The sequence below is a fragment of the Nelumbo nucifera genome, chromosome 6, assembly GCF_055504915.1.
Source record: "Nelumbo nucifera cultivar China Antique chromosome 6, China Antique-T2T, whole genome shotgun sequence".
NCBI classification, from domain to species: Eukaryota; Viridiplantae; Streptophyta; class Magnoliopsida; order Proteales; family Nelumbonaceae; genus Nelumbo; species Nelumbo nucifera.
Genome location: NC_142654.1, coordinates 21,852,815 through 21,873,460, shown reverse-complemented (window position 1 = coordinate 21,873,460; position 20,646 = coordinate 21,852,815). Strand labels below are relative to the sequence as shown.

General features: G+C 40.4%; 2 protein-coding genes across 3 annotated transcripts in view; one reads left to right on the top strand and one right to left on the bottom strand.

Moving 5' to 3' along the window:
- Positions 1-6,069: 6,069 nt before the first annotated feature.
- LOC104608364 (uncharacterized) lies at positions 6,070-10,111 on the top strand. Its single transcript, XM_010274326.3, has 3 exons — positions 6,070-6,228; positions 8,801-8,916; positions 9,141-10,111. The coding sequence occupies exons 1-3, from the start codon at positions 6,109-6,111 to the stop codon at positions 9,577-9,579; spliced, it is 675 nt and encodes a 224-aa protein (XP_010272628.2). The 5' UTR covers positions 6,070-6,108; the 3' UTR covers positions 9,580-10,111.
- A 1,572-nt stretch (positions 10,112-11,683) lies between these two features.
- Positions 11,684-20,646, bottom strand: part of NTMC2T4 (Calcium-dependent lipid-binding (CaLB domain) family protein) — a 28,714-nt gene continuing 19,751 nt past the window's right edge. Inside the window, exon 11 of one of the 2 annotated variants that reach the window (XM_010274327.3) lies at positions 11,684-12,289. In XM_010274327.3, the coding sequence (XP_010272629.1) occupies positions 11,873-12,289 (417 nt within the window). In that variant the 3' untranslated portion in view covers positions 11,684-11,872. Of the gene's footprint in view, positions 12,330-20,646 lie in introns of both variants that reach the window. The other variant, XM_088890745.1, reaches the window with a different exon arrangement.

Sequence of the window (20,646 nt, the reverse complement as noted above, 5' to 3'; positions counted from 1 at the left end):
TAGTAGACATGTTCATGGGTTGGGTAGCCCGATGGGTAGGCCCGGCCTAGCCTTGCTCCTGAACGGGCCTGAGCATGTATTTTAGCCCATGGGCTTGACCTCGAGCCTAAAAGCTTGAGCCTGACTATTTTATGGGCTGGGCTCGGGATTTGTTAAAAAAGCCTACCCCAACCCGACTTTTGTATAAGTTAAACCCTAACCCTAAATATTAATCCCTCTCTTCTCAACCCCTCTCTTATCACTTATCTCTTTTTCTTAGCTGAACAAACTCCCTTCTCAGTCACAGTCTCACATAACCAAACATTCTCAGGAAGATAAAACCGGCACAACCAATGAACTCTAGCGGTGACTAGTGAGTCCTCTCTCTCTCTCTCTCTCTCGTTCCTCTTCTCACTTCTCCTTCTCTCAGCAACTCATTTATCAGATGCAAGTCACACAAACTCAAGCACCAACTCTGAATTCTCTCTCTCTCTCTCTTCATTGTTCAATTGTTCCTCTTCTCATTTCTCCTTCTAACTCTCAGAATCTTAGCTCAATTCATTTTTCAAATGTGAACTCAAGCACCAACAACAAGTCCTTTCTCTTTGCCCTTTTGCTCTATTTCTCTCTTATTGTTTGGTCGGCGGCAAACACAGACACAGACACAGGCACCGACGGCGAACACAGACACAAGCACCGATCTATCTTTTTGTTAGGTCGGGCTTCGGGCTTTTTATTAGGGCCGAGCTCGAGCTTTTTATTAGGGCCAGGCTCGGGCCCAAGTTGTAGGCCCGTTGGTCGGGCCGGGCTCGGGCTCGGACCTAACAAAATCTTGTTTATGAAGAGTAAAAGCCCAACCCGACCCGACCCATGAACAGGTCTAATTAACAGTGCACTAGCGGAAAGCGAGTTTTGGAAAATAAAAACTTATTGACATGGTGAGTTTTAGACATTTTGAAAAGTTGTAGTGAATTTAAGAGAAATGATGAAAACTCATGGTGAGTTTTAGACAATTTCCCAAAAGTTAAATATAAAGTACCTTAACAAAAACTTATCCAATGACAAAATCCTCTATTACCATTAATACATTATTACAATCCGTTATATATATATATATATATATATATATATATATATATATATATTAGTTTCAAAGTTATGCTTTTGTAGTTGATTTTGTCCTTCATTATTCTTTAAATTTTCAAAATAAAATCCAATGACATAATGTTCTTGACATAGGTGCATATGGTAGGGTCCCGGATGGTGCCACATGGCATCAGCTAGAAGAAATCCTGACCGTTCACCTCTAACTACCTTCAACCACTCCATGGCAAGGTCAAGTATAAAAGGGGGTGCCCAGCTTCAAGGTAAGGGATCTTGCCCACTCTTGCTCTCTAGCATTCCTTCTCTCGAGTGACCTCGTCTAAGCCCTCGTCTCAAGCCTGGTCCGACCCCTCTCAAGCACTTGATTAATTTGATCGTCAATCTCCACCCGTGGAATAACACCCGGGGCCTTTGACGTATGCTCTCTCCTTGCTCTCAGGTTGGAGATATCGGCATTAGCCAAAAGTAAAGTTACCTTGTTGCCCTTGACCCCTCCTAGGCAGCAACAATTCTCATAGATGAAATTGGAATTAAAAGTCCCTTACCATCACATGGTGTCTGAAATTTGCATTCCCCCTTTCTTAAAACTGAACAATTTCACGTTCAAAGATTCACATATCTCCCAAGGCCTCAAACTTACAGAAGTAAGTTCTTTCTAATGAATAATGGGGTACAAAGAAGCACAGGCAAGCAAATCAATAGAAGAATTCAGTTGCAGAAATCAAGGAACTCAAAAGATGTTTCTAACTGAAAAAGTCGCATTGCCCACCACATCGATCTATCAAGCCACCGAAGATGATGGTTAAGGGCTTGAATCCTCTCATCACTTTCGAGCACAAGAGGTAATCGAACTTTAACTTCTCTCGTTTTGGGTTTCAAATTCTAGTTTTCTTTGTTTCTAAGGCTCAGTTTAGAAAGAGTACAAGTACAAATGCATACAAAATAATATAAATGACAAGTTTTACACCCTACACATTTGTATTTGTATTCCTTTCGAACTGAACCTAAATGGTTATCCAGAGTTTCTAAAGAGGCAACTTCTCTGTCTATTTCGCCACTATAATTAGGATGATCATTTTTTTATTCTTTTTGGACCCAGGTGGAGAATTGGAGATGGATAAACCGGATTATTGATTTCAATTTTGGACCACACTCTGCCAAGAGAGTCTTATTAGATTGGATTCTATTTGGACCTGGTCTGAGTCAAGGTTCAAAGTGTCGATACATATCGGCCGATACGCCCCTCCAGGGATTGTATCGGGTCAGACCATGATTCAGAGAGTAGCCGGGGCTTAAACCGACCCTCTGAACTAGTTTTGAAAAAATAAATAAAACATAAAAAAAAAAGAACCGGTACAGACCAATACGCCGGGCTATATCAATACTTTGAACCTTGATCTAAGCACCCACATCACATCTATGCGTTGCCTTCTTAGAAATCTCGTCAATTTACTAACAATAGGTGTAATGTCTTCTTAGAAATTCAGAAGAGATGGCCAGAAAACCAAAGTTCATGAGAATTTTCATTAGTTGGATTTTATTTTAAAATTTGATGAATAATGAAGGGTAAATTTGACTTTTCATTTTTCATTAATATGTAAAAGTATTTTAACTAATTATTCAAACAATAGGATAAGTTTTTCTTGTCCATTTGCTAAACCATATAATACTTTTAAGTATTTAACCCAAAATAAATAAAAAAAAGGGAAAAAGACAGGGCATCAAACAAGCGACTTTATCAAGCAAACAGGTAACGACCAAACTAACTACAACCTATGGGCACAAGCATATCTGCTATCCCCAAAACCAAAACAAAATCCAAAGATAGAAACTCAACCAACCAAAGTGGAGGCTGCAACTAAACTGAGTCCCAGGCTCTTTAGATGAGCAACACCCTTAGCTGCAAGTTCATGAGTAACCTTGTTGTTGTCTCTGTAGATGAAACTAACCTTAAAATTTAAATCAGACATCTTGAAAAGCCAAACAATAGTAGCAACATCATAAGATTTGTTTTAGAGAGCTTTAACAGCAGTTTGGGAATCATTTTCTAAAATCAAGTTTGAAAACCCAACTTCCATAGCTAGGAAACAAGCTTCTCTTATATCAAAAATTTTAGAATATTCTATAGATTGAGCATGGCAAGGACCATTCTTGGAGAGCAAAAATCTTTCATTAGAACCTCTAAACACTACTGCAAAACCTCCCATACCTGGCTTCAAAGAACTACCATCCACATTTGCTTTGACAATGCACCACACCGAAGAACATCCCTCCCAACTAAAAGACTTCAGAAACCCTGTAAGCGTTTCTTTGGGGTTTGAATAGACCAAAAACTCACCCTTCAGATATTTCCCCTCAAGATCCTACCTCATAAGCTGTTCCTATTTGTACAGAATCTCAAGGCAGGTTCTGCTAGGAGGGCTTTGTTGAAAGCTTAGGAGTCTCTAAATCCTAGCCCTCTATTGATTTCTTCTTATTTTGATCATCCTCACCCCAAAGGAAACTCCTCTAAATTCTAACTAACTGATTATAAGGGCAATAAAAAACATGACATTGTATGCATAGGAATGGCTGGTAAAATTACCTTTACCATCACCTCTCTACCAGGCTACCAGCTACTAAAAAGAGATGAGTGATACTAGGGCAATTATTATTCATTTTGATACCAGAAATCCCACCATCGACTTGAAGCTTTCGAAAAACAACAAAAAGCACCTTAGAGCACAAGAGAAATAGATAGAGTGACAAAAGATCACCTTGCCTAAGATTTCTTAAGGGATAGAATTTTTTACTAGGGCTTCCATGAACCAATATTTGATAAGAGACTGTAGTCAAACTCTGCATAATCCAACTCATAATTGTGTCCCCAAAACACTTCTTAAAAAACCCCACTCAACTCTATCATGAGCTTTATTCACATCTAACTTGACCAACACAAGCCCCTTCTTCTCTTGGGTATTTTTCATGAAAAAATAGAACATTATCAAAAAATCATTTGACTTGATAAAGAAAGCACTCTGATTGGTGCTAATTATGCTCTCAAGGAGAGGCCAACCGCCCTTTGTAACCTAACGTTGTCATCATCCTAAACTACTTTATCAATCATCTAAAGTACACCTCCAACATCTTGAGGATTTGAAGTCTTATAATTTTGAAGCGGTTAACCAATAACTCAGATATCTGCTTTTGTCCATTCACCCACCTATTATTTTAATCTTTTTGAGAGAATTCTATTCCTTGCCCTTCTTTTCATGGTTGCCACACGGAAGAACCTAGCATTGTTTTTATCCCCTAATTTTAGCTAATTCTATCTCGACTTTTGAGCCCAAAGAATTTCCTCTCTTTTATACTCATCTATTTTTTTTTTCTCCAATTCATGAATTTTACTTTGACTATAGGAACTGCCATTCTTTGATTTTTCCACATTTAACTCTAATTGAGTAGATTTAGTTCAACCTTGCACTTTGCCAAACTTGTGCATTCCATTTCAGTAACTTATACCTCACCTCTTTGCACTTCCTTATTACCTCATGTTGATTGATTCCGGTCTTTTCTTCACTCCACATTAAGGGTGTGTGGTTGGATCATAGCTGAGGGAGTGAGATTGCCTTTGATAGAAAAGAGGTAATAGGCCAAAAGGCTTATAGATAGAAGTGTTAATGTTAGAGGAAAGTAAGTTTTTAAAGTGTATGTGGAGGTGAAGTATTCACATATGATTATTAATACGTTATGGTGTATGTTGAGAAAGTACACCTATAAATCTATAATGGCTTAGATTGGTTGATGACTTTAATGATGATTAATGCAATCTCAATTGTTTTAATTACCACTTATTTATTAATATATTAAAATACAAAATTCTCCCTTTGAAATCTATAGATGAGGGGCAATATATGTTGAATAAAAATTCTAGAAAAAGAAACTCCATTGGCACTTTTATAAGTAGTATAGATATAGATTGGCATACCAACTGAGGGGTAACCCAGTTGCTGCGCTGGATGAATTGTCCCAGCGGTGGTGTGGTTTCAAATCTTGCTATTATCATCTCCCTAAGAAAAAAAATTGTGTGATTACTTGAACTTGTTGATGTGATATTGTTGTAGTGTTCACTTAAAAGAGAAACACGACCCCTATGGGGTGTTAATATCGGAATATGGTTAGAACCAATCTAGGATAAATGCCTAACTTGGGCTTCTTGGTGGAGACCATGTCAACTTCTATTGGCCAAAACCAAAACCATATCAGTTCTCTCAGACACATCCCTATTGTTTAACCGGATAAACTTCGGACCTTAGATGACGGTGATACAGTCATGGCCACACTGGACAATACGATTGAGGCCCAGAACCAAGTGGAGAAACTTTGGATGTCAAAAGTCCAGGACAGGAAAGCAGCGGTTCAGACTGTTCAGACTCTTTAGAGGTATTGCAAGTTAATTTGTTAAGTCATGGAGGTTCCTTTTCTTCCTCTTTTTCAAACTCAAATGTACTTTCGGTTTGTGCTTCTATGAAAAAATAATCTGGACTCTGGACAATGAAAAATATTCTCAAAAACCATGTGACAAAATTAAAAAAAAAAATTGGTAGCAAAGTTGATGATGAATAATAATATGTTTAAAAGATTAAAAAAAATTCCAGAGCTAGATGTTGGAAAATTTTTTCTGAATTAATTAGTTACAGTAGAGAAACTGAAGCCTGATCTGAGACTGAATTTCTTAGGTTTTCTTTGTTTTACCATTAGAATTGATGTTTCTTTAAGCTGCAATAAGTGGGTTGTGGGGCATGTAACCAGTATCCACAGCAGCCATTTTAGTATAGTTGAATTGTTGAGATCATCATAAGATTGAGAATAGGTACTGTCAGTAAGTCCCCATTCCATACCCATAGGCCATAGCCATATGATTAACCAATTGGTGGGCTGAAGAGATAGGCCTCCATCCAAGATTCGGCCCAATACAGGCCCATTTATTATTTATTAGTTGTTGTTAGTAGGCAAAACAAAGATCGTAGCTTGGGCGTTTGGGTGATGGAAGGCGGTGGTGGTGGCAACGGGAAGGTCAGCACAGAGGAGGTGATCGCGAAGCTCAAGGATGATGGAGATTTTGACAAGCTCCGCCTCAAGATCATCCGTAAGCTCAAGGAAAAGGTGTGCCTTTCTTTTTATTTTATTTTATTATCATTATCTTTGTTCTCTAAGAATTTCTTCCTGTGATTCGACAACGGCGTCCTATCTGTTTCCCGTATCAAATTTCCCAATTTAATCCTTCATTATATACCGACCACGTTATAGCAAAAAAAAAAAAAAAAAAGACCTTTATCAATCACGAAAATCGAGATTTGTCAATCACGAAAATCGAGATTTGAGAAGTTCAGAACTATGCATAGGAAACGCCAAGTCTCATAAGAGATCAGGAGCCTCCCTTTTATATTGTTAGATATCCCTTTATCAGGGAGTAGCTCTCCTTTCTCAAGTTATGCTTTGGCTAATGAGAGAGAGAAAGAGAAGGCAACGGAAACAACCAGAGATTAACCACTGAAAGTAAGAAACTATAGATTTAGAGATCGAGAGTGGTAGGGTGCATAACCTCCCTCTGGTAAAAGGTATACTTTATTTAACTATTTTTAAAATTATAATAGGTCCCTACGCCACCTACAAACATTTCTTACTTTTGAAAATTTTAACGAAGTTTCTGTAAGATTGGAAATGATATTAGATGCTTATGCTTAGAGCATCCTTGCTTAGTTTGGCACAAGAGGGTATGCAAGAGAATACTTACATTATTAATATAGGGTTATTGCATGAATATGTGAAAAAAAAATAAAAGAATGTAACAAATGAAGTTGATCTAATATATTGTGTCCTTTGCTTCAAGGGTAGGGAGAGCATTAAATTGAACTTTTATTGATTATGGTAAAAGAATGTTATGTACAACGAAGAGTTCCCATTTTGTTAGGCCGGCTTTGTCTACCAAACCTCATCTTTCATGTTTGCTCATATTTCTTTACATATTCATTGGTAACTCCCCAAAACACTTTGTCTTCCTTTCCGGGATGTCTTGGTCACTTCATTCAAACATTAGCCAGCTATTTTCTCTCCAAGAGAGACATTCCTTAATTGACCTCACTATGGTGAGAGCCATTCATTGGACTTTTTCATGTGAAGAGTTCAGAAGAGTCGCTATGAATGATCTTTTGAGGAGGCTGACAGGTGGTGGCAGGATTTTCTTCAGGGAAACAACAAAATGTGGTTGAATGGAGGACTTCATAGGGAAGGTAAATTATAGATGAACTTTGATGGCTGTAGCCTTGGCAAATGAGAGATGTCAATCACAATATCCTTCTCAGATTCTCAGGGCCATTGGGCTTTGGTAACTTTTTGCAAGCAGAAATTCTAGCTTTAATTAAAGGTTTACAGCTTGCTCCAAGTGCTTGATGGAGACTTAGGGGGCGTTTGGCAAGTTTTTTGCGAAAATCTTCTGGTAGCTCTGACAGTCAAAAGACACATTGAGCTTTTGCATGAAGATCTGAGCAGCCCGAAGCTAATTTGGCTACCTCACGTTTTTCCATGCGAGAATAAAGTGAGAAAGACGCGAAAAGCTCCATTTGGAGCTTTCCGAAATCAGCCCAAAATGAGCTTCTCACGTCTTTTTGGCACACCGACTTTTGGCAGCTAGATCTATTACGAACCAATGGAAAAAGACCATGGTGCAGTCTGCCCAGCTTGTAAACCGCCGAAAGACCGCGCGGAAAGACACACCAAACGGGACCTTAATTATTGAAGGGGAGTAGGGGACTGTCAAACGGTCATTAATTGGCATTGGCTACATTCTGGAATGGAGGTGCAATTGATATTCAGGTTCTTGGTCTGAATGCCTCATTCAGGTGCATACCTAGAAGAGATAATAGTCTAGTCAACATCTTGCCAGAACAGGTATTAACAGGGTTTGAGGAATGCCTAGGGTAACTGAAATTCAACTTCTGTTTATCTTTATTAGGCATTCTGGAGATGCTTTGCTTGAATCCCCATTTTCTAATTTGGACACTTATTTGTGGATAACTAATTATGTAAGTGAATAAATTGATAACACAGTAGAATAGTTCAAAGTTCAAACTAACATGCTTCATACTTAGGCCTGGTAGGGGAGGGAGACTTTCAGATCAGAGGTTTTGGCAATGGTGGAAGGAGTGCAAGGGGCAAGGACTTGAACATTAGGAAGTTGGTAGTTGAAGGGGACTCACAATTGGTGTTGTAAATTGGCTTCAAAGTGAGGAAATGAAGATGTGGATCTACAATAATGTGAAGAAAAAATTCAGGTGGTTAACAAGGGGCATGGAAGTATCATTCAGATTGTGCAAGCGTAATGCTAATTCTTTTTCAGATACATTAGCCAAGCAAGGGGTGGGACAGCAAGTTCTTTTCTGGGCACAAGTGTAAGAGAGGGGTGCTGTTAGGAGAGAGATAAGAGTTTTTCTCTCACTGTCTTTACTTTGCATTTTTACTCTTTGTACCATACCATATTCTTAATAGTAATGAAAGTTTACACTTTACAGTTCTTGATAGAAAAAAAAAGTTCAAAATAACATAGACAAAACACAAGAAACATAACCAAAGTATCATACAGATCCTGTGAGACATAGACACATATATGTGCATGCATGCATGCATACCATCTAGTTAGAGTTAATTTTTCATTACTGAACAAGGAATTCTGCTGCAGGAAGACTTGCGTAACTGTATTATCTCAATGGTGAAGCAGTCAGCTGCACTTAATCATGCAAGAGCAGAGAATTTGAAACCTAGACAACTCTGTGATGCCGTTCATGAAGAAATTAGGTAAGCTGTGGATGTTCTAGAGTCTGTTGTTTAAATTGTTTACTCTCTTTTCTTATGGCTCATATCATATGTTTTGATGTTTTCCATTTTCTGAGTAGTTTGGGGGAAAGATTCTGGTAAAATTCTCTGTGCAATAGATGAAACAATCACCTCTTGTTTAATTGGTTTTGCACCATTGGCAGTGGATTGTTATATAACTAAACAACCAGACTTGGCATCCCCAGGGACCAGGTAATGGGCCAGATTTCTGATGGGCTGTGGGAAGTGATCAAATCTAATGATGGCATGAAAAGTGAAATCACCGATACAGTACAATCTGTGTATAATAAGCTAGTGAACCTAAAAGGCAAGGAACTAGTTGAACTATCCTCCCCAAGCTCAACTTACAAGAAAGTTGCTGATAATGGTACTCTTGCAATCCCTACCTGCAAAAAGGATGATACATCTGGTAGCGAACCAAAAGAACCACCAGGTTTCTTTCTCTGCAATCATTGTCAAGGACATGAAGAAGAACAAACTGAAGTGCCTAATCATCCAGAGGACGCATCAAATCTGAAAGATGGTGAGCCAAGTGTCCCACCTGGCTTTGCTGCATTTGTTGATCGTAAGCAGCTATGTGATGGCAATGATGAAGATCCTGATGTGCCTCCTGGTTTTGGTTGATGAGCTACTGTGCATTCTCCTTTGTTGGCATCGTTCCATTACCATCAAATTTGGAGAACAATTCAAACATGGGTTCAAGCCGCAACACTACATGGTGCCAAGGCCTGTACTCCCACATGACTTCAGAGCACGGCCAAAACTTAAAGGGGGGGGAGGGGGGGAGGGGGGGCATGTGTAGTTTTATCCTTTTGAGATTAAGTCTCAGTTTGGATAGAGTATAGGTAGAGTGCAAAACCTTATATTTTGTATGTATTTGCCTCTACATATTTGTATTTGTACTCTTTCTAAACTGAGCTAGGGTGACAACCGCTGGGATCATGGCACTAGAATTTCTCCATCTCATTCTTCTTTGGAGTTATTTGATAGAAGCTGCTCCATGGTTTTATAAGCCTCTCTCTGTTGAAGTTTTACTGTGCTTCGTTTTTAGTGATCAAGTATGTTGATTTTATATCTAGTGGTATGGTTTTATATTTCGTCTGTATTCATGTGTATTATGTAATTCAAATAAAGTTAACTACTTTTGATGTGTTCATATTTCATAATTCAGAACATGGAGATGTACTTCTAGTTAGATATACGTTAAGCAAAAAAAAAGAGCATCAATGGATGTATATTGTGTTTGAAATATTTTGTTAACGGGAAGACAAGTTCAATTTTTTATATTAAAAAACCGTCTATCATGAAATATTGTGTAATGGTTTACACAGTGCTTGGTACCTCTACCATTGACGTTTCAGGCTCAGCTGATGGTGTTCAAACGGCAACGACACACCTGGTCCTGACATTCAGGCATGATATTATCAAGTCTGCTGTTGTGTGTCCATTTCAAGTTTAGTAGACTCTATCAAATATAGGTTGTGTTTGGTACCATTGCAATATTCTAAGTTGATCAGTACAAATTTTTTAAGAAATTTGAACGTGTTATGCCCTGTTTTTTGGGAAATTTTCACTTTAATACCCTGAATTTTGGGGGCAGTGTCAAGTTAGTACCCAAACTTTTAAACCTGTCACTTCAATACTTAAACTTTCAAAAAGTGTCAAATTAGTCATTACCATTAATCAACAGTCAGTTATTTATTGAAAATGTCAAAACTACTCTTCAAAAAAAGACATTGCTCATTGTTTTCTACCTCAAGACTGAACCAGTTGAGGTGTTTGAAATTCTAGTCTAATAAAGTCATTGTCTTCTACCTTTAGATCTAAAACACATTCTTGTCTAGTTATTTCTTTTGCTTTCATTTATTGTTTCATATTTCATGTTTTTCTCTCTTTTTCTTTGAAGATAATCAGTTCAGTCTCAAGGTAGAAGACAATGAGCAGTGTCTTCTTTTGAAGGACGGTACGTTCAACAGCCTCTGCTGGGCTCTCCTGCCTGACACATTAATCTATAATAAACTTCAAGTAACAGCATCAGTGAATCAGCGAGATAAAGGCGTCATGTATACTACCTCGCTATCAGAGTGGTGACCCAATGAGCCCAGTTCTTATCGGGTATCTCGTGCGTGTTCATCGCTCATCAGTCGTCAGCTCAAAAATAGAAAAAGGTTGAAGGAAAGGAGTTCAACAACTCTTGTTTCCCTTTGTTCAATGAAATTCCCAGTTTAGTCACCAAAATAAAAATCTGGAGCAGGTGAGAATGAGTCAATGAAGTGAGTAAGAAAAGTCATGCTCATAGAATTAGAGCATGTTGACATACTAGATAGATGAGACATACACACCATAAAGCTAACGGGATGAATTGGATCCGTAATCCTACACAACTTTCTAAAAAGATGAGAAGATGTTCATATGGAATTTGAACCTCCTTAGGCTTTAGCTCGGAATGGGAATACATTTGAGATCAATACATCATCACGAACAAATTTAGTATCTTCACAGGCTCCTCCATATCCATAAAAGAGCCCCAACGATGATGCCATGCTAATAATTGATGGTTGGCTACACAACAATTGTGCTCATCAGATCAGTGCGTTCTATACCGATGTTTGTTAAACGAAGCATATACAGAAAAGGCCCTCTCAAGAGCAACGGAAGGCTTTCCATGGATTTTCCATCTCCTATCAAAATCCAGTTAGGAGCCGAAGAGCAACTTTGGATGTGCATATTGAGAAGAAACCACCTTAGATAATTAACAAACAAATTCGTGAAAGTGATTTCCACACTAAACATGGATATAAGAGAAACAAGAAAAAAAAATCAGGAATTTGTCGTTTAACGACTTTTTTTCGCTACTGTATAGCGTAACAACTTAGAAGCATACAATTCACAAGGTCTACAGCCATATGGAAAAGGCTTATGCTGTTTTTCCCCCACCATTTTCTTCTGTTGGTGTTACTGGAGTGTTGCTTCCACTCTTCTTGGAAGAGCCAGATTGCCCTGTTAAGCTCCTGCCCATGAACTTTCCTGCCTTGCTCAAGCCACTGCCAACGGCACCTAGACCGCTTCCCACAAACCCAACTCCAGCATTGATACCACTCCCAACAAGCCCAGCTCCCGCACCAAGTCCACTTCCCACCAGACCAACTCCTGTTTCGATACCAGTTCCCACTAGTCCAACCCCCGATCCAACCAATGAAGCTGCTCCATCTAGTGCATCCATTGTGCTTGAAATTAGCCCTGCTTCTTTCAGTTTTTTCCGCTCTTCTAGGATCCTCTTTTCTTCTTCCAGGGCTGCCAACTGTTCTTCCTTGTTGAACTGATGGTACAAGACCTGCATGCCCATCCAAATTCAAACCTTGGATAAGATGCACCTATATAAAAGCCAAAAAGTAAAAACAGCAAGTGTATTATGAACAATGACAAATCTAAATACGACGCAATATTTTTATGATAGCCAAAATGGAAAAAAAGGCATCCTTGTCTCTGTCAATTCCTCGTTGAAGTAACCTTAATGTCAGCTGCATTATCGCATGGGCTCAACTTTGCTACTATGTAAACATGATATTTGTCTGAATACCTCTTTCCATCAATGTTTCACATGATCCAGAAAGATAGCAACGACTGGATTTATTTTATTTTATTTTCTTTTATTTTCTTTTTTTATTTTTGGGGGGGTGGGGGGAGGGACACCAGGGTCTACCAGCATCTGATATTGGTGCCAGAGGTAACAATAGAAACCAATAAAAGTCACAGCATAATCTCAAAAACAGTTAAGCATGGTGGTAATAGGCATGCTTCTTTCTAGAATTCCATCATTTTAAGAAACTTTAGATTGATGTTTGGTGTCTATTGGGAGGCTGCCCCCATTTGAGCCAGTATGTATGTGTAGAGTTGGGTAGTTACAGAAACACCTAACCTTTCCATGATCCTGTTTTTTGCAATCCTTTAATAATTGAGGGAGGAATTCACGAAGAAGGGTTACTCCATCTTTAGTTCTAGAGGATGGTCTTTAGGCATATTAAAATATAGATTAATAAAATATGGAATGTTTCTAGATACATAGTTTTGATTTTTGAGACATTGTTGCAGTGTCAATGAGATTGTTGACTCATTGATGCACAATAATATAGTATAGAAGGAGAAATTGGTTTATGAGTAGCATAAGAAACACTGTTCCCTAGGTATATTGTATTTCTCTCTTTATGTAAAAAAATTATATGCACTACTCATCAGAAAAAAGAATAAAAAATATGGATAGAAAGTTAATCAAGTATTAAAAATTTTCATTCAGTTTTTACCCATATGCATCTAGATTCCTTTGGCAATTCCACTCCCAAACAACAACAATAACAACAACAACAATAATAATAAGAATAAGAATAAGAATAAGAATAAGAATAAGAATAAGAGTAAGAAGAAGAACTGTCCTTCACCTTTTTATCAGTTAAAATCAGAACTTTATTAGTGATCAAAAGAATAGTCATTTAAAATAGTAGTAGCCCTTAGGTAGGCTTACCCATCACCCATCCCTTCCCCTTTCACCTTAATTGCATATTTACAAGAGTGCCCAATATAAGTTTGATTAGGGGCATCCAAGGTTACCTAAAAATTGTAATTTTTCCTCTCTTGATTAATAAATTTTCTGTAGCGAACCAAAAAGGGAAAAAAAAAAGAGTGCCCAATATAAGTGGTCCCTGAACCAACCAATTTGCTTGCCTCTGAACCAATCTGAAAGTAGCATCTAATTCTGTTGCTAGGAATCTGAAAACCTTCATTTTTTTTTAGAAAAGTTAACAATTTTATTGAAGAAAGGAGAGGTACACAAGAGTGTGTACAAAAACAAAAGAGGGGCGAGACCCCTGAGAATTACACAGGAGGGCAGGAATCACAGTACAGAGTCTCTAGAATAACTCCTAATTTTGCTAGACCACCTGCCATTACATTTAGTTCCCTTGGGGTTCAGGTTAGATAAACATTAAAAGGAACCAGGAGGTCCCTTGCCTCTGATAGGAAGTGACTAAGTCTCCAAGGTCCAGTTTCCTGTTGTTCCAACCATCTTATAGTATTGGCTGAGTCACCCTCAATTGAGAAGCTTTGGATACCCAGTTTGCTGACTAGGCAAATCCCTGTTAGAGCTGCTAACACTTCTGCCTTTGTTGAGTCAGCTATCCCAATCGAACCACTATAAACCCAGCATGTGTGGCCATTCTCATCTCTTAGAATTCCTCCAATGCCGGCAGCTCCGGGGTTACCATAAGCACTTCCATCAAAACTGAGAGTCCAGATTCCTTCCCTTCTAACTAAAGGAGCTCTGGTAAAGAGTGGGGTAGGAGGGGAAGAAACCAGGAAGTTATATATGTTTCTGCTGAGATCATTGATACTAACTCCTGTAAACTCCTCTTAACTAGATGCCCACAAGTTGCAGTAGTGGTTGATGTGGCTGATCAGTTAACCTTTAGATTTGGACCTATTTTCAAACAGCCGATTGTTTCTTTCCTCCCAAATTCCCCAAAGAACAGTGTGCAGTATTATCAACCAATAGGTCTTACCTCTCTTGCTCAGACCTATTCCTTGCCACTGAGAAATCAGATCCTACAGATGCTTAGGAGCCACCCAACTGAAGCCGACTAACTGAAGAAAGAAGTTCCAGATGCAGCTAGCTACCTGGCAGTGTATGAAGAGGTGGTCTGTTGTCTCTCCTTCACATAAGCAAAGTGTACAGGCGTGAGGGGAGATATAAAGTCTTCCAAGATTTTTCTTCTGCAGTAACTCACAAGTGTTCACTAGCTGCAGATAAGCCTCCCAAACAAAGAAACTCACTCTTGAGGGTATAACCTTGCACCAGTCTTGTGAAGGAAATCACTGCCTCGAGTATCTGCAACCAGAGCTTCGAAGAAAGACTTGGACGAGAACTCACCTCCAGGGTGGGGTTTCCAGACTCGGGAATCTTGGGAATTTGGGGAGATGTAAGCTTCACTAAGAGAAAGAAGGAGTTCAGTTAGCTCACTGATCTCCGGATCCTTTAAGGGTCTTCTGAAGTTCAGGTTTAGGTTTCTTCCATTGCTGGATATGGGAAGGCACTGGGAGATGGTTGCACCCTAATGTATAGTAAGGTTGTAGAGCCTGGGATACAGATCTGCTAATGTTGAGTTGCTCCACCACAAATCCGTCCAGAATTTTATTCTATTACCGTTACCTACCTTGTATCTAATGAAAGAAAAAAGGAGGTTGTAAATAGCAGAAATAACTTTCCAGGGATTAGAGAGAGCTGATCGGTTTAATCGGAGATTGCAGTCCCAACCATTTGAATTTAACCCATACTTGCTGGTGATGATAGTTGCCCAGAGAGAATTTGATTCCGTGGGGAATCTCCACAGCCATTTTCCAAGAAGGGCAATGTTTTTCTCTTTTAAATGCCCAATTCCTAATCCTCCAGCCTCTTTTGGTTTACAGACCTGATTCCAATTAACTAGATGCCCTTTCTTGACACCTCCACCTTCCCAAAGGAAATCTCTTTGGATTTTCTCGATCTGTGATCTGATTCTTGCAGGGATCTGAAATACTGATAGGAAATAGACAGGCATGTTCGCAAGGGAGGCCTTAATAAGAGTGATTCTACCCCCTTTTGATAGGTAGCATCTTTTCCAAGTAGCTAACTTCTTTTCACACTTTTCCACCACAGGTTCCCAAAAGCTTGAATTTTTTGGGTTACCTCCTAGTGGCATGCCCAAATAAGAAAGGGGGAGGATTTTCCACTCGACAATTCAGAGTTTCCTTGAAACTTTCCATCAGGGACCCTTCAATTTGGTTTATTGCTGCTAGGCTGCTCTTGGAGTAATTTACCTTCAGCCTTGATACTAGTTCAAAACACTGGAGCACTCTTTTCACATTTGAAATGTTCTCCAAATTGGCTTCTAGGAATAAGATGACATCATCAGCAAAGAGGAGGTGGGAAACATTTATGGCATCTCTTTCGACCTCAAAACCTTTGATCAAATTGAGGTTTTTATCTTTCTCCATAAGCTGGCTGAAAACATCCATTACCATTGTAAAGAGGAACGGGGAGAGGGGGCATCCCTGCCGTAGACCCCTGCTGGCCTTAAAATAACCTTTAGGCTCTCCATTGATCATGATCAAGAACCAGGTAGAACTAATACAGCCTTTCATCCACTGCAGCCATTTTGAATCAAAACCCCTCAAGTTTAGAATCTGGAGTAGGCAATCCCAATCAACCTTATCATAAGCTTTTTCAAGGTCTAGTTTCACTAGAAGGCCCTTCCTTCCACTCTTCCTTCTCTCTTCTACGACTTCATTTGCAATTAGGATGCTATCTACAATCTGTCTTCCTTTCACAAAAGCAAGCTGGGTTTGAGAAGCCAACTCTTTTAGGACTTCTCTGAGTCGTTTTGCCAACACCTTTGCCATTATTTTGTACACACTCCCTACTAGACTTATTGGCCTGTAGTCTTTTACTTCCAATATACCAATTTTCTTTGGAATAAGGCATATGAAAGTGGAGTTAATTCCTTTATTAACCACCCCCATGGAGTGGAGTTCTTTAAAGACCTCCAAAAGGTCCTCTTTTACTACTCCCCAACAGATCTGGAAGAAGAAGATCGGGAACCCATCAGGCCCAAGTGCTCTATCTCCATCCATATCAAAGACTGCTTCTCTAATTTCTTGCTCTTCAAATTCCTTTTCAAGCCAAATTATCTTGTCTTCTGCTAGAGTCAGCCCTTCCCAATTTCTTAAGTTAAAGCACCTAGCCCTTTCCTTGGAGTAAAGAGATTTGAAGTGGTTTAGAAAAGTCTCAGTGATCTCCTCTACATCTTCCACTTCCCTCTGGTCCATCTTAATTTTTGAGATGAGATTCTTTCTGCCTACCCAATGCATAGCTGTGGAAGAATTTTGTGTTGTTGTCTCCTTCCTTTGACCATCTAACCCTTGACCTTTGCCTCCAAAAAATTTCTTCTTTTCGGATTACCTTTTCCCACGAACTCCTTAGGGCATCTCTCCTGCTTCTTCCTTCTCCATCCAGATCTCTTGATTGCTCTTTTTTGTCTAACTCTTCCAGCTCCATGAGGATGGCATTTTTTCTTCTGTGAATGATTTGAACTCTTCTCTCACCCAGTACTTCAGTTTTCTTTTCAAGAATTTCAGCTTTTGCAGCAATCTGTACCCTGCCCAGCCTTCGGCTTTACATTCCTTCCACCATGAAGCTACATTTTTCAGGAAATCTTTGTGATGAGTCCACATCTTCTCCAATCTGAATGGGTGTTTTCCTTTCAAAGCCGGATCTGTTCTCAAGACTAGAGGCCAGTGGTCTGAAGTACAACGAGGTCTGATTTCTTGGAGGAGATTTGGAAAATTCTCTGCCCAGTCCGAGGAAAACAGAAACCTATCTAGTCTGCAGCTTATTGGATTCTCTTGAAGGTTTGACAAGTGAACTGTCTGTTGTGGAGAGGAAGGTCACAGAGGTTGTTCCTCAATATAAAACTGGAGAATCCTCTCATGCTTCTAGTTGTAGTTCTTCTGTTGGAGTTTTCTTGAGGGAACCTTGTTACGTTGAAACCACCTCCTAGAACCCAAGGGATTCCGTCAAACTCGTGGAGAGCATCCAATTCCTCCCAAAAACTTTGCCTGTCATTAGGCCCGTAAACTCCTGTCAGAGTCCAACTGAATCCATCAGACTTATTGGTGAAAAGGACAAAGATTGAGTACTCTCCTCTGTCTATTTCAGTACTAGAAACCTCCTCTTCACTCCATGCTAGGATAATTCCCCCTGAGGCACCTAAGGCTGGAAGAAAGACCCATTTCTTGCCATGGATTCCCCAAATTGCTCTCAGAAGCTTCCTATCCACTTCTTTTTTTGTTTCTTGAAGGATGACAATATCTGGTTTTTCTCTTCTCAGGGTTTCCTTTACCAGACTTCTTTTTAGTTGGCCTCCCAACCCTCTGACATTCCAGCTTAATAATTTCATTGAGCTCCTATTGCTGATTTTCCCTTAACCGCCCTAGGCCTTGTTGTTTTTTGATCTGACATTCCCCATTGAAGTCTCCTTAACTCCCTTTTTGAGGTCCTTTTGCCTATGGTCACAAATTCAGCCTTCTGATCTGCTTCTTCCCCCTTTTTTGAATCATGTCCCTTTTCTTTGCTTATTCCCAATTTCCTGGCCATTTCGGTAACTTCTCTTCCCGGATTGATGTCCCGTCTGTGTCTATCAAAACTTAGCTGCCTTTCCTCTGACTTTTTGTTGGTTCTTGGGTTAATGCACGGTTGGGAGAGGTCCCCGTTCAAACCTGAAACACAAAGGGAAGAAGTAAAATGAGAACCCAGATTTGGAGAAGGCAAAGAATGAAAGACAGGTGAGGTATGGGAGGGAGAGAAAGAAACTCTGGTTCGAAGGCTAGATTCTCATCTTCCATCTCTCTCTAGGCTTGCTGGTTCACAATCTGTTCCATATTCAGGGTGAACGAGGAGTGTCTGTTCGAGGATATCCACGCTGCCCCATGCTTCCTTTCCAGAAAACAGAGCTTTAGCCCTTGAGAATGCCACCTCCCTGGGGTCTGGTTCAGTCTCTGTTTCGTAGGGACTTACCTCTTCTTCAGATTCGGATTCGTCTGCCTTGAGTGGAGAGGATGAGCTTGGCTCTTCTTCTGGAGATGAAAGAGGCCTGAAAACCTCCCTGTTATGTTTTCCTGAACTTGGGGGAGTTTCAAGCGTCAGCTCGGTGAGAGAAGATGGGGCCTCAGGTGGGCTTGGGCCTGGAAGAACTTCTTTCGATCTTGACAGATGGGCTTTGGGGGAGGTTCGGCCCAGCACTTGCTTCTGATATGGGTCCTTTAGACGAGGCCTGTTTGGGGGCCGGTCTAGATTCTGGTTCAAAATTGAATTTTGAAAATTCAAGTCAAGAGGGGATTGGCCCGCCTTGCTTTTTCGGCTCCTTTTTTATAGAGCCTAGAAGAAACTTTTTTAGGTAACTCTTTAGGTTTCTCCAAAAGGGCTTTTTTTCTGCCGGTTACTGTGGCTTAACCTCCTGAAACAGAAAATGGGGGGGGAAGAGAGGGGAAAGGTAGGAAGAAAATGACTCAGAGAGAGATGAAAGGGATATTCATTCACGCCACTTATTACATGATCAGGGCCTTATATAGCTGGCCTACATGTATGCAATCATGGAGAGAATATCTTCTGGTGGCAGTGTAACTAACTCTGGGAGGCTCTTCCGCGTGTCATGCTAGCCCCTCTGTCTCCTAGTGAAATGTTGTTCGATGGTGGCCTGCTCCACTCCTACAGTTGGGTTCGGAGGGAGTGTTTGGGTCCCAACAATTCCTCCCCCCTTAGCATTGACCTTGCCCTCAAGGTCTAGGTTTGGAAACCTCTCGTTCAGCCTCAGATAAGGTTCCCAAGTGGCATCATCTGGAGGAAGCCCAGCCCATTCTACCTTGGCTTCTGGCACAACCTGACCACCTCGTCGAACCCAACGGAAATCCACAATTCTGATAGGCTCCGTGTCAATGTTCCCTTCTTCAGTGAATTGGGGTAAGTTGGGTGAGACAAGTGTATGATTTCCCACCGCCTTCTTAAGAAGTGAGATGTGAAACACTGGATGAAGCTTTGAGGTTGCAGGGAGGTCCAACCGATAAGCAACAAGGCCTACTCTCTCCAGAACCTTATAAGGCCCATAATACCTGGGTGCTAGCTTGTGCCAAGCCCGTCTTACTACCGAGTTCGGGCGGCAAGATTGGAGCTTAAGGTAAACGAAGTCACCCACCTGAAATTCTAATGGGCGGTGGTGAGTGTCATAGCGGGCCTTCATTCGCTATTGGGCTTTTGTCAAGTTGGACTTAAGCAATCTAAGAATCTCGTCTCTCGCAAGTAGACGGGTCTCTACTTCTGCCACCTTGGATGACCCATATTCATAAGGTAATATAGGAGGAGGTTCTCTGCCATATAGAGCTTTGAAGGGTGTCATTCCAGCAGCCGACTGATAAGTCGAATTGTACCAGTACTCTGCTCACGGAAGCCAGTGAGCCCACTGCCGAGGCTTTTCCCCTATGAAACATCTAAGGTAGGCTTCCAAGCAACGATTAAGAACTTCAATCTGCCCATCAGTCTGTGGGTGATAACTCGTGGAGGGGTGCAGTTGGGTTCCTTGCAACCGAAAATATTCCTTCCAGAATGAACTCAGGAAAGCAGGGTCCCAATCTGAGACAATGGATCTTGGGGTTCCATGCAGCTTGGCGACGTCTTGGATGAAGATGTCAGCCACCATTGTTGTGGTGTAAGGGTGAGGTAATGCAGAGAAATGGTTGTACTTGGTGAGACGGTCAACCACTACCATGATAACCTCCTTTCCTGCAGAACGAGGAAGACCCGTGATGAAGTCCATGGAAAGGTCTTCCCACACTTGATCTGGAATCTTGAGGGGTTGTAGAAGGCCAGCGGGAGACTGTGACGAGTATTTCTGCTGTTGGCAGGTTTGGCATTTGGATACATAGTGCAATACATCCTTACGCATTCCTACCCAATGATAGTGGCTGTTGAGCCTCTTTAGGGTCCGTAGCACCCCTGAGTGCCCTCCCAAGGCGGAGTCATGAAACAACCTTAGCAGTTCAGCTTTGTGGGCCGAATTCTGGGCAACAACAAACCAACCCCTAAAGAAAAAGATCAGGCCCACAACTTGGTAA

Excerpts from the sequence above, each read along its gene's own strand:
- LOC104608364 (XM_010274326.3), top strand. The coding sequence starts at position 6,109 with ATGGAAGGCGGTGGTGGTGGCAACGGGAAGGTCAGCACAGAGGAGGTG. Across the intron at positions 6,229-8,800 it reads TCCGTAAGCTCAAGGAAAAG|GAAGACTTGCGTAACTGTAT; the intron begins GTGTGCCTTTCT and ends ATTCTGCTGCAG. Across the intron at positions 8,917-9,140 it reads GCCGTTCATGAAGAAATTAG|GGACCAGGTAATGGGCCAGA; the intron begins GTAAGCTGTGGA and ends TGGCATCCCCAG.